Source organism: Etheostoma cragini, chromosome 17 (assembly GCF_013103735.1).
Source record: "Etheostoma cragini isolate CJK2018 chromosome 17, CSU_Ecrag_1.0, whole genome shotgun sequence".
Taxonomy (NCBI): domain Eukaryota; kingdom Metazoa; phylum Chordata; class Actinopteri; order Perciformes; family Percidae; genus Etheostoma; species Etheostoma cragini.
The window spans coordinates 7,906,315-7,918,987 of record NC_048423.1 but is presented as its reverse complement, the minus strand read 5'-3'; the positions used below and the strand labels follow the sequence as shown (position 1 = coordinate 7,918,987).

General features: G+C 40.0%; 1 protein-coding gene across 32 annotated transcripts in view; it reads left to right on the top strand.

Moving 5' to 3' along the window:
* The window catches only part of ank3a (ankyrin 3a), a 124,912-nt gene extending 113,368 nt beyond the window's left edge, over window positions 1-11,544 (top strand). For 23 of the 32 annotated variants that reach the window (XM_034898714.1, XM_034898723.1, XM_034898721.1 and 20 more), the window contains 10 exons: window positions 715-789; window positions 1,023-1,154; window positions 1,766-1,909; window positions 4,230-5,688; window positions 5,867-6,029; window positions 6,361-6,438; window positions 6,793-6,876; window positions 7,006-7,119; window positions 8,189-8,284; window positions 9,573-11,544. In XM_034898714.1, coding sequence (XP_034754605.1) covers window positions 715-789; window positions 1,023-1,154; window positions 1,766-1,909; window positions 4,230-5,688; window positions 5,867-6,029; window positions 6,361-6,438; window positions 6,793-6,876; window positions 7,006-7,119; window positions 8,189-8,260 — 2,321 coding nt within the window. In that variant the 3' untranslated portion in view covers window positions 8,261-8,284; window positions 9,573-11,544. Of the gene's footprint in view, window positions 1-714; window positions 790-1,022; window positions 1,155-1,765; window positions 1,910-2,777; window positions 5,689-5,866; window positions 6,030-6,360; window positions 6,439-6,792; window positions 6,877-7,005; window positions 7,120-8,188; window positions 8,285-9,572 lie in introns of those variants that run through there. The other 9 variants (XR_004660198.1, XM_034898730.1, XM_034898739.1 and 6 more) reach the window with 9 other exon arrangements.
* The last annotated feature ends 1,129 nt before the right edge of the window (window positions 11,545-12,673 follow it).

Here is a 12,673-nt window from a genome sequence, read left to right as displayed (position 1 = left end):
TACTGTATTGTCCTTGTTGCAAGATTCTCTTTTCGCTGTTCCCCTCTTTCAACCTTTTTAAACCTTCATATAGTAGATTGAGCATGCCAGTAGTATTGACTGGTCCACTGGCACAACCAATCCCTTTTTTGACAACTGTCTGTCTGTCTGTCTGTCTGTCTGTCTGGGGGTGACTACCAAGTTGTTGTTGTAGTTTGTTCTTACTTATAGAATTGTTTATGCTATCAATTGTAATTTAAACTAACTAGTGTTGGCAAAGAACACACAAAAGCGTCTTTGCATGTTGACATTTTAGATTCTAACATAGACCTTTCTGCCCTAGATTTGTAGAACAATGAGTTTTTTGTTGAGAGTCATGTTGTTTTGTGTGGTTCTCATGACAGTTACTGCCTGCCTAGAGGATACATACCAAAAACAGTCACAGAAAAACACCTTATTCTATGAACATATTTAAGTAGCCCTTAATGTACTCTAATGTAAAATATCCTTTTCTTGCCATCTTCTAGAAATAATTGAACCTATATTACTGCAATATGACACTAATATCCTAACTATTGTAATATTGTTGACACAATCTTGACTTATGGTGTTAATTTTGATGAATAAGTGGCCAGAAAAGGAAAGTTATTGATTGTTTATTTTTGGATTACATTAATGTATAGGGGGACAACAATGTGATTGGTATTGAAGAGTGATTGTCCTCTATCTTCCCAGGTCCCCAGAGTCCTTGTGAGCGAACAGACTTACGCATGGCTATCGTTGCAGATCACCTGGGACTCAGTTGGACAGGTGAGAAACATCCTGCATTGTATCTTTTTCTCTCTCTTAATCCCCTTCTACCTAACCTTTGGTCCTAGCAGTCTTAAACATGTTATTTACTGCCATCTTCAGGCTAACTGAGTCAATGAAGAAGACTCTATACTGTTTTTTTTATTTCTTTTGAAAATACAAATATCTGCAGCCTGTGTGTTTGCACTGTGAATTAAGTGACTGTATGTGCTGCTATCTGTGTCCCATCACAGAGTTGGCTCGGGAGATGAACTTTACAGTGGATGAGATCAACCATGTCAGACTAGAGAACCCCAACTCTCTGACAGCACAAAGCTTCATGCTACTTAAGAAATGGGTCAGTCGGGAAGGAAAAAACGCCACAAGTAAGACCATTTTTATATCTTAAAATTGTACTTTTCTCTGTTTGCATCTCTTTTTCTCTCTTTTTAATCTTTCTGTTTTGATTTATGGCTAAAAAGTTCATCAGTGGCCAGGTTTGCTCAGTTGGTGGAGCAGGCGCACATACAGTATATAGAGGTTAACTCCTTGACGCAGCAACAGCGGGTTTGACTCCGATATGCAGCCCTTTGCAACATGTCATTTCCATTTTCTTTCCCCTTTCATGTCTTCTTCTGTCCTGTGGAATTAAAGACTAAAAAGGCCTCAAAAAATCTTTTCATCAACGTGAGAAGTCCAATTTCTAATGCTAGTTCAATAAATTAAGTTTTTTTTCACACGAGTAGTCCATCTTACCTTACCTTCTGTCTATCCTCCTCACTCCCTTTCTGTCTGATTTTTTCATCTCTCTAACCTGTGCTCTGTTCAGAAATGCTCATGTACCAATCCAAGAAAGATGCTTACATTCACAACAGGCGTATTGTGTTTATTGCACCATCTCAACATTGGACTAAGCAGTTTAACTCAGATTTCATTCATTCAATCATCTTTTTTTAGGTGACTCATTACATTTTTCTTGTCTTCCTTTTTTCCACAGCGGATGCCTTAACTTCAGTGCTGACCAAAGTCAATCGGATGGATATTGTGACTTTACTGGAGGGCCCAATATTTGACTATGGTAACATTTCAGGCACGAGATGTTTTGCCGATGATAACGCTGTTTTCCGGGATCAGGCTGATGGTAAAGTTTAGCTCTGTCTAGCTGACCTCTTACCTCTCCCTGCTACCTTTTATTGTTGTGCCCAAGCATGGATCACATATTTATAGTCCTGCTGCAGATCTTTAGAGAAGCTGGATTTTGTTTGGACAACTGGCTCCTAATGTTCCCAAAATGCATTCCTGATTTCCATGCTTTACAGTTTACTTGCTATAGAAATAATAATGGTATTTTTTCTCTACATTTCAATCCTTCTCTCTTCAATTATAAAATTATAGCCATGGTTTAATGGCACTTTCACACTTGCAGGGATTTGAATTGGACTCTGTTGAATTAACCAGCATTTATATTTAAATCAGGTTTTGCTCAGGGTAAATACTCCTTTACAAATCAGTGAATCCAGTGGTCCCAAATGAGCATCATCCACTATAAAAATCCCATTCTAAGTGCATGTTACGTACTGCTTCAAATATGTTTTTAATTATATCTGACTTGAGTAAAAAATAATCCTGTAGATTCTGATTTTCTCTATTCATTTAGTTTAGTTCTCCGAGTTCTCCTCCAGTTCCTCTAAGCCTTCCTTGGATAGATGAGAGAATCTCTTCCTCTGTGAAACCAGAATGCCTCCTCCTCCTCCTGTCCTGCCTCCCATCACCTTCCCACAGCAGTATTTACTGCTGATAACAGCACATAACAGCTCTTAACTAATAAAGAGTCATGTGTTGCCCTCTCCTCACATCCCTCCTCCTCCACACATCCTTGAGTCATGTTATTCATTCAGTGTCTTCTTGTGCAAGCATGTTTCATATTAATATTTTCCCTCTTCCTCCAATTCACTTTTTGTTTCTTTTTTTGTCTTTTGTGTATGTCTTGACTTATTCCTTTTCCATAGTTTGCATGATTATCCCCTTAACTCCCAAAAGTACTCAAGCTGCCTTCATCCTGCAGACACCAATCCCCTTCTTTCCTCTACTCCAACCCCCCCCACCTACTCCCCTTACTACTACTGCAGAACTTTCCTTTTCCCGACGCCGTTCTCCAAGTTATGAGTCCTCCATTTCACTCAAAGACTTGGCACCTCCAGCGCCATTTAAACTGCCACAATTCAACTTGCTGTCCTCTCCTTCCACATGCCTCATCCCTCAGTACCCCCCTGCTGACCCTCGTCAATCTCCTGGCTTGCCTTCGTCACCCCACCCGTCCTCCACGATCCCCCTCATCACCTCACCTTTACCTCCCTCGCCTGTTGCTAACTCTCCTTCACCCATTCCTTCTTCAATTCCATCTGTCCTGTCTTCACCCTCATCTGTCCCAAACTCCCCCACACTCACCTCACCAGCTCCAAACACTTCACAAGTTGAACCAAACACCCCCTCTCTTAGAGCTTGCTCTGACCTGTCCTGTCATACTACTGTTCCTTCTGAAACTGCAACCACACCTGCCATCCTCACCCTCGTACCCTCCTCCATTGCGCCTAACCTATCAGAACCCCTCATTAAACCTGTTTCTCAAATGCCCTTCTCGCCCTTAAGCAGGGCCTCCCCTTCTGTCACCGCGTCTCCATGCAACGACCCTTTTTTCAACCAGCTAGAAGCCTCCTCTCGTCATTGTCCTAGCCCCTGTCCTTCCTCCCCTCCTCCCCGCTATCTGTCTCCCTGTCCTGCTTGCCAGTGTACTTGTCCGCAGTCCATCCCCCTACCTCCAACTCAAACACGCATAGACCCTTCCACAGTGGAAATATTCATTTAGCATGTTCTATCCTTTATCGTGTTCCTTCTCCTCCCCTATTTCTTCTTACATCTCTCATCTGTCAACTGTCCCATGTGAGCATGTAACAATACACCCTGACAAAAATTCATATCTTACACATATGACCTCCCATGCATGGTTACATGATACATGATTAATATATATTATGGCCTTATGACACTAATGTGTCTTGCTTTCAGTCTTACCTCAACACAGCTTTTGAATGAACACTCACTCACTGAAAATCTAAATTATTGATAAAAATTACATTGCTTTTATGATTACTATGAATTTGAATTTTATTTTATTATTTTTTGTGTTGAATATGGCATTTTCAAACGTGTACATTAAAATGTATTGTATGTATTTATTACATTTTAGTGCATATGTTTGATATCGGTTTAACATACAGTACTGCCATAGCTTCTGACACATCACCACCTCAGCTAATGGTTGTCTAGATACATGCTTTACACTTGAGCCTCTGTGCCATTGTCCATGTCACACGGTGTATGTGTGTTTTTCTGTGGGTTATATTCCTTTGTGGCATGCTTTGGTGTGTATGTCTCTACATTTGTCATCCTGTGACCTACAGATTATCAGAGCATTCTAGCAGAGCTGCAGTCCCCCGCCACACTGCACTCCAACCCCCACTTCTTGGAGCCTGAACTCCCTGTCACTCCCAACCCTTCCCTTGCCCATCACCAGCACCACCATTACCCAGAACCAGACACCCCTTTGCTGGCTGACTCCCAAACTCAGCCCCTGCCCTGGAGCCCAGAGATAGAGCCAGGTAGCGGAGAGCCAGACAGCCCCCCTAGGAGCCCCCCCAGACCCTGTGAGCTTGCCCTGTCCGTCCCAGTATTTGTACTCCCCGATCCTGTTCCTCCCAATGTCAGAAAGCCCCACATTGCTCTGAACGACCAGCTGCTTTCGAGCGAGGAGGAGGACAGGCCTTGTCAAGAAATGGAGCTGAGCCACAAGCCCAAGTCACACTCCCTCCCTGCAATGTGTGAGTTACACATTGACATGGTTTACTCCACATCTTCCCCTTCACTCTCATCAGTATCATCAATAACCCCTTCATCGCCGGACAGAGCACTACTGGGAGATGGAGGAGTTCAGATTGGTTTACAGGAGGATATATGTTTAAAAGAAGGTGAAATGGAAGTGACAGAAGACATAGAGAAGGTTGTTAAGATGGTTGCAGCAGAGTTAGCAGAGGGAAATGGATTTGTGGAAAAGTGGGTAGAGCAGCACTTGATTAAAAATGTGGAAAAAAAATGTGAGATGATAACAAAAGATAGGTCTTTGCTGGCAAAGGAGGATACGATTTGGGCTGAACAGAAGGAGGGTTCTACAGAGGAAGAACAAGATGTGAGAAATGTTGGGAATAAGGGGGCAGCTTGTGAGGTGGAAGAGGTAAGAGATGTGCAGAATCTATCAGAAGAACAGCATAATCTGATGTATGAAGGGAAAAAAGGTTGTCCCACAATAGAAGCAGAGGCTATCAAAGGGAGAATTGCTGAAACAGCTGAGGTTCAAAAATTGAAAGGAGGCAGTGAGGAAAGGGTCTACCAGGGTGACAAGGTGGACAACACAGATGGACAACTGCAGTTGCAGAAGGATGACGAAGTGTTGTGTGGCAATGAAAGAGATATTCACGGGACATCAGAAGAAGACCAGGCAGCCGAGGACAAGGCCGTAGCTCCCCTCTCTCCTCAGGCCTGGGTTGAGGCACTTGGAGAACGTCAGCCCAGTGAGTCTGAATCTAATGAGGAAGAGGAGGAGGCAAACAGAGAGAAAGAAATCAAAGAAGAGGCATTAGGACCTCTGTTGGAGGAGGAGGTGGAGAAAGAAGAAGGCTCAGAGGAGAAGGAGGAGGACAAAGAGATGACCAAGGCCAGTGTTCAGGAGATTCTTGGTCAGGTTGAACAGGCAGAAAAAGAAGTGTGTTCACTTTCAGGTTGGCACAGTGATTCATCCAGCGTCAATGTGGAACCACCAACACCAGGCCGCAGTGTCAGCTCAGACCTGCTCGACAGGCGGGAAAGGTAAAAGCATTATACAGCTATAGGCTTCAAACAGAATCAATACTAGAATCACACCCTGAATTTGAAATCTACTGCTTCCCTAGTGCATCTTTTTTCATAAATCTTTGCCAACAATCTGTTGTTCAGTTTCTTCAAGTTATCCTGCTGCAATCCTTATTTTGTGTTTCTTACCCAACAGCCAAGAAAACATTAGTGACTCCATCACATCCTCGTCTAGGGGTGAATCAGGGAGGTCCCGACAGAACGGCAACAACTCAAAACACTCACCTCAGGACCGCTCATCGGAATCTTCAAATGGCAGAAAGGAAGAGGGAGCACTCGTGTCGGAGAAAAAAGTCCAGGTAATGTGACGAGCAATAATAGTAACTAATCAAAAAAAAAACAGCCATTGTAACGGCGTACAATGTAATCCTCTTTATTTTCTGTAGCTACTAAATCACTATATTTTGTTGTGATTTTGTTATTGCAGGAGACATGGCGAACCTTTTTGTTATAAGTTGTGCTTCAGAAACATAAACTTCATTGTGTTATTCCAGGTTTTCCTTCGAACATGAAGGACATCAACAAAATGGCTGAACTAACAAATTCCCTTGCCTATAGCCATGTGCATCTTTCCCCTCCTGACTCCCTCCGTGTGTGTGTATAATGACCTTATAATACCTTTATCGACAGCGGGTTAGTGTAGATTCCGGTTCAGAGGAAGAACAGACTGTAACCACCAGAATCTTCAGACGTCGTCTCATTTTAAAGGTACACCGAAAGCCTGCGGCAGAAGCACGGCTGAGCCTGGGTTTGGTTTGGTTCAGACTGTCAGTCTGGTGTGCATTGTAGTGGCTTGGTGTACTGATAGATACCCTTCTTTTGTGTGTTCCTATGTGTGATATGTTGTGATAGCCATGTTTCTGTACATGACTATTGAACCTGTCATAGTTAATGCTGTTTACATTGGCTGGTTGGAAACAAACGTAGTGCTCAGCCTCTTTTTTACATGGAGGTTCTGTCTTGAGGTGTTGTTTCGGTGTGTGGTGATGGTAAAGGATTGTTTTATTACGTTTTTAACCATTTCTGAGCGTTTATTCATGTGCTAACCACTAACGTTTACAGGGAGAACAAGCAAAGAATATCCCAGGCGAGTCTGTGACCGAGGAGCACTATATGGACCACGATGGTAACCTTGTCAGTAGAAAAGTAATGTATAACTTAATTTCATTTTTCAGCTCTGAAATAAAAACCTAATTCGGGGACTGTATGTTTTTATAAAAGCAGACAAAATCAGCTTTTTTTCTTCCTTTGTCGACATCCTTCTGCCTCGGGCAGGTGATCAGGAAGGTTATTCGGCGGATATCTACTCCAACACCAGAAAACCAAGGAGGTGACAGTTGGCAGCGAGACCTTCAGCACAGTCCCGTTCTGCAGGAAGACGGGTCAGAGGTTGGCACGCAGATACCTTTTAACTGTGATCCTGGGTTCAAAGTCTAATCTAGATGACATGCCTGGATCAGTAGTTGCTGTGAGGTTAAAAGCTAATGCAAAAATTTGGCCTAAAGCTGCACCAGAAGATATGTTATGATAAAAACACCATTTCACAACCTAAATCCCAAAGTGGGGCTTTAACAATAAATTGTAAATATCATGTTGAGTTAAAACAAAAATGAATATAAAATGCATCAAAGAAAATTATTTAACTTAGTGTGAGCTGCATATAGCGTCACTGAGGTGCAGATTCAGAATAAATGCACTGTAACAGTGTCATGCATGTGAATAAAATACTTTTCACAACTTTAAAGCTTTTTCAAAGGAATGTTAAGAGGGAAATTGGGGCTAAAGAGGTTGAAAAAGAAATGTTGTCTCCAAGACAGCAGTGTTTATTGATACCACATGTGATTTTTAGGCATTTCAGACCTCAATTTTACATCACACTGCTGTTTGAGTGCAGCTTTAAGTCAAACAATAAAGTCAAAAAGAGGACCAGTTAGATTTGATCATGTTTTCCTCCAGCAGTGCACGTGAAGTTTTAACACTGGATAAACTTGTTTGGGATAACTGTCCACATTATCTCTTCTGGGCACAAACACACAAAAAAAACAAATATGCAGCCATTTTAAGTGCATTCTTGCATGTTGTGTTTTGACACTGTGTGGTGTCTATTGTATTTGTCTTTTAAAATGTTTAACTGATTAGTCAACAGTATGACTAATGAATGCCTGACTAGGAAAATACAATCTGCCTCTTTTGGTTCTTCTTCCTTCTCCATAATAATATAACTTATCTTCTTTCAGGTGTCTGGTTGCTGTGTGGTTTGGGTCCTAGACTATTCCTAACCATTAAGCTACTACTAACATTTGCTAATTTCAGATTGCTTTTTGGAGTTTTGTTTTTTCTATTTTGTGTCTCTTTTTTCTTTTCTGTTTCAGGGTTGTTGTCAGGTTGTTTTCCCTCCGATCAGAAGATAAGAATTCCACGTCTCAACTATATTTCTGTGTGTGCTTGTGTTTTCTAGCAAGGAGTAGGGTCAAGAAATAGCCGGCGAAAGGATGACAGAAGATCAGGGGATAAAAAGCTCCACTCATAGGGATGGTTGTGCTCTACCAGCCAGGTACAGCAGTTTACTGTCTTTCACTTTAACATAATCAGTATGTATGTATAGTTTGTATGTATCAGTGTGCAGTGTGTATCTGTGAATTATTGTACTCTTAATCTCTTTATGCTGCATTCATGCCATGCTCCACTATTACAATTTCGGTCAATTTCCAAATGGGAGAGTTCTCTTCTTTAGTACATTCAGGGCCTGGAACTATTTACTTGTATTCATCAAACTCACTCTGTACTATCCTCTTTAAAATGAATGATTCAACATTTTGGAAATATGATTTTGGCCCTTTTCTCCCTCTTCTTGCTTGAATCTCTCCACAGTTGGAAAAACTTGTTTGTCCAAAAAAATATTACAGCATGAAACTTCACTTAAAACTGTAAAAAGTCATTTTTACATCTGTGTGTGTGTATGTATTCACCAAAGAAGATACATGTTAATTAGTGAGCTGTGGCGGTGCTGGTAGTTGTATTTTATTAAAACTTTGAACAGAGCCAAGCTAGCTGTTTCCCTATGACTCCTGTCTTTATGCTAAGTTAATGGCCTCCTGCCACCATCTCTGTACCAAATGAACATACACAAAAGTGATATTTATTTTCTCATCTTACTGATGTCACACAGACTCTGAACCTGTCTGATCCTGGTTATCGCCTGGCTACATGTCTCTCCTCCTTCACTAAATATGTGTGAATAGGGAACAGGGAACAGGGCCGATGGGCGCTACGCACCTCAGCATTATTTTATATATTTAACTGATACCCTCTATGCCTGTTTTTGTTCACTAAATCCTCAACACACAACAGCATTGTAGCATCCAAAAAGAGTTTGTTATCCTACTGGCCAGACCGTTAATCCCTACTGCTGTTCAGCCTGGTGTTGTGTTTGCCGTGAATCTTTCCGTCTGTACAAAACTGGCATGTAACTAATATTGCACTACTGTAAAGCCCGGAAAAGCATTTCTATGGTTACAATATAAGTCACCATAACAACCAACGGACCATCATGTCTTGTTAGACATACTTGTTGTGTCATACAAAGGAATGGAAGATCAGGACAGACAGTGTTTTGTCCATTAAAACATGTGTTTTACATGTAGAATTTTTTTTAATTATTATTTTCACACTTTGAATTGAATTAAATATATATTGAAGATAATATTTCCTTTTAAATATGATGTACATTTGTAGATATTAGGAAATGTATGGCATTCATTATTCCTGTCAAAAAACAAAATCCTGGTAATCTATGCATTTGTCAACTGCTTCATTACAATAAACATACATATGTCTTGCAGATGTACAGGAACCAAGTTGGATGTTTCCTGGGAATAAGTGTTCAGAGGGCTAGAAAGCTCCAGTGTGAGGACTTCAGGGTCCAGTCTGCAACTATCTGCTTCAAACAACCGTTTTCATGTGAGAGGAGTTGACCCTTCTGAATGCATGAGCATGAAAAACTCACTTCCTGTCAACGAAAGGATTGGGGGGGTTCTTACTTTCTGACTGGCGATGGACACGTGGACCATGATTCTGCTTCCTCTTTTTGTGTGAAACAATACGTTCCATCGGTCCACTGGTGTTGTGAGAGCTTTTTTAAAAGAGCATCGTTTGTTGTGAAAACGATAAAAGACTCCGTCACTGACAACCACACAGGTGCAACTGTGACCAAAGATGGCACAAGAGCTCAATCCACATGTTGGGTGGAAAGAGTGAAGTGGAGACAATAACACACAAAAAAATCGAATGGAACACTTCTGATCCAACTTTATCACTCGCCTTATAGTTTTTTCTTGAACCCATTGTTGTCAGGATTAAATTGTTTTGGTTTTTTTTTTTCTTCCTTTTTAAAACTTAAACTAACACAAAAGCTTTTATTCTGTATATATACAAGTACAATGTGTACAATTCTTAACAAACAAAATAAGCTACCAGTTGAGAACACACTGAGGAGAGTGACCTTTTCAAGTGCTTTCAGAATTTATTGAAACGGTTCCACTTTTAAATATTTGAGTGTAATTTCACCGGTTCTTGTATAATTCATTATAAGAGCAGGTATAATGTTTGTACATGAAAAAGCTGGTTTGATTTTACCAGAGGAAATTTCCAGAAAATCAAATTTCAGCAATTCCCAAAGTGGGAATGGATCTAGTCCTATAAAAAGCAGCCTTTCAGAGTACTCATATTTTCATGCATGCTGTTCACATTATTTTAAGTACAATTTTTACAAGTTTGCAAACAATGACAAATATTGAAATGAAAAATAAAACCCTTTATCTGTGTACACATTATAGCCCTAACATTTGTCACTTATTTTATATTTTAAATTGAGAAAGGATACCACTAAAACATTTATCATGTCGGGCTTCTTGAGGGTGTGATGTCTTGTCTGTAAAACCGGAGGGCAGCTTCTGCTACAAGAACAAAATAATCTGAATGTAAATGCTAGAAGGCTGGCTCGCTGTAAAATTATAACTGTATTGTCCGTATTGGCTATAAGGTGTAGGAGTCTCTGTACACTGTTAGACTGTTTTTAATCATTTTAGCAGTGTGTCAATTTGGTTTTCTAATGGCTGCTGTGGTATTAGAGGAAAACTCGGGCATTTAATTTTGGATTTTTTGGTGATGTATTTCCTTAAATTAAAACCTACTCACATTTGGACACATAAATACATTATTTGATTGTAGCTCTAAATAGCATATTGTATGACAAAACACTGGATGGTGAAAAACAATTATTTAAGCATTAAATAAATTGTGTTTACCTCTGAAACTGTGTGATCTATTGAGCCTTGAGAGTCTGTTTATGCAGTGTCAACTAGAATTGTTTTCAGTAGCTCATTGGCAAAAATTTTACTTTACATTACGTTAGGAATTATCTTTGTATTGGTTTTAATTAGATGCCCATGTAGTTCAAGTGTGGTGTTCTACTGGTGCGATGGCTCCGTATGCTGATGTCTATGCTATAGACATGACAACTATGTAACTTTTTTTTTGGGAAGGGGGGGTTAAATAAGTCAGGTAGGGTGCTGTACCACATCCTCTTATACTACTGTATCAATAAAGGGGTAGAGGATCCTTTGATATGGTTGAACTATCAATTTTGTCAATTTTGTTTGATATGTGTTTTCACCTGAGCAAATTTTTTGATGTACAATTCTTACTAACAGAGTGAAGCCATTGCAATGTAACTATTCTAGCACTTTGGTTATTCAAGGTCTTTTAGAGGCTATAGCAGCAATGATACCACCACAAATGTTTCAGACGTCTTTAAAAAAATCAACTTAAAAATAAAAAAAATAAAAATGCATTGATTTCGCAATACAATTGTGTCTGTCGTGTCTTTGTGTCCTTGAACATTTTTTATTATGTAAGTGATGTTATAAGAGACACCTGCCCTCCAACCAAAGGTGCTTCTCAAGTGCCCTTGAGCTAAAATGCCCAGGCCTGCTTGTGTCTATGCTTCCTATGAGGATATTGCAGATTTCTGTTGAGTAAATAATTAATGGACGGCATATAGTTGATACAGTAGGTAGTCAGACAGAAAGAGTCAGGGATTGAACCTTCAACCCTGATTAGTGCACAACCCATTCTACCTCCTGAGTCACAGCTGCCCCATGATAAATGATAAAACAGTTCCAGCCAGTATTGCCTCTCATATGTATGACATTGTTAACAATAACATTCCTTAATCCACATAAGTGGATATTTTATGCAGATCATACATTTGTTGTTACTGTGGTACTTCTTACTAATAGAATATTAATACTAGTGGTACTGGCCAACTGATCGAAGTAGAATATTCTTAGATGTGAAACACAGTAAAGAAATACTCTGCCACCTACTGATTATTTACTATATGGCAAATCCTCCCACATCCTCCTTATGTGGCTATGGAGTCATGGCAAGATTATCCCTCTGATGGGCAAACAGATTATCTGCTTTCCCCTTTCATCTATATATTTATGGATATTAAGACCCCACCCCTGACATTAATTAAATATCTGATTGTTTTATTTATTTGTTTTTAATTAAGTACATTATGTTTTTTAGCTTTTTGTCTTTGGGTTGTTGTGTTGTAATTGTTGGAGCTATTATTGCAAGACAAATTCCCTTGTCTCAGGACAATAAAGTGCTATCTATCTCTAATGGCCCCTATTGACCCCCTCTTTCTGCTACTTTGATCAAAACACAAGTGTATTAAGTAATACCAAAGACTATCTTTTTTTTTTTTTTTGTTACAGTTTATGACACAAGAACACTTTAAGACTCGTATGATTCAGCTCAAAATGTGCTTTAGGGTGTGGGGCAAAATTGCCTATTTGGTCGGTTAATCCAGTCTTGGATGGAGTTGAAGACCCTAGTTGATACGCATTGTGCTGTACTAGACACATCCTGATGG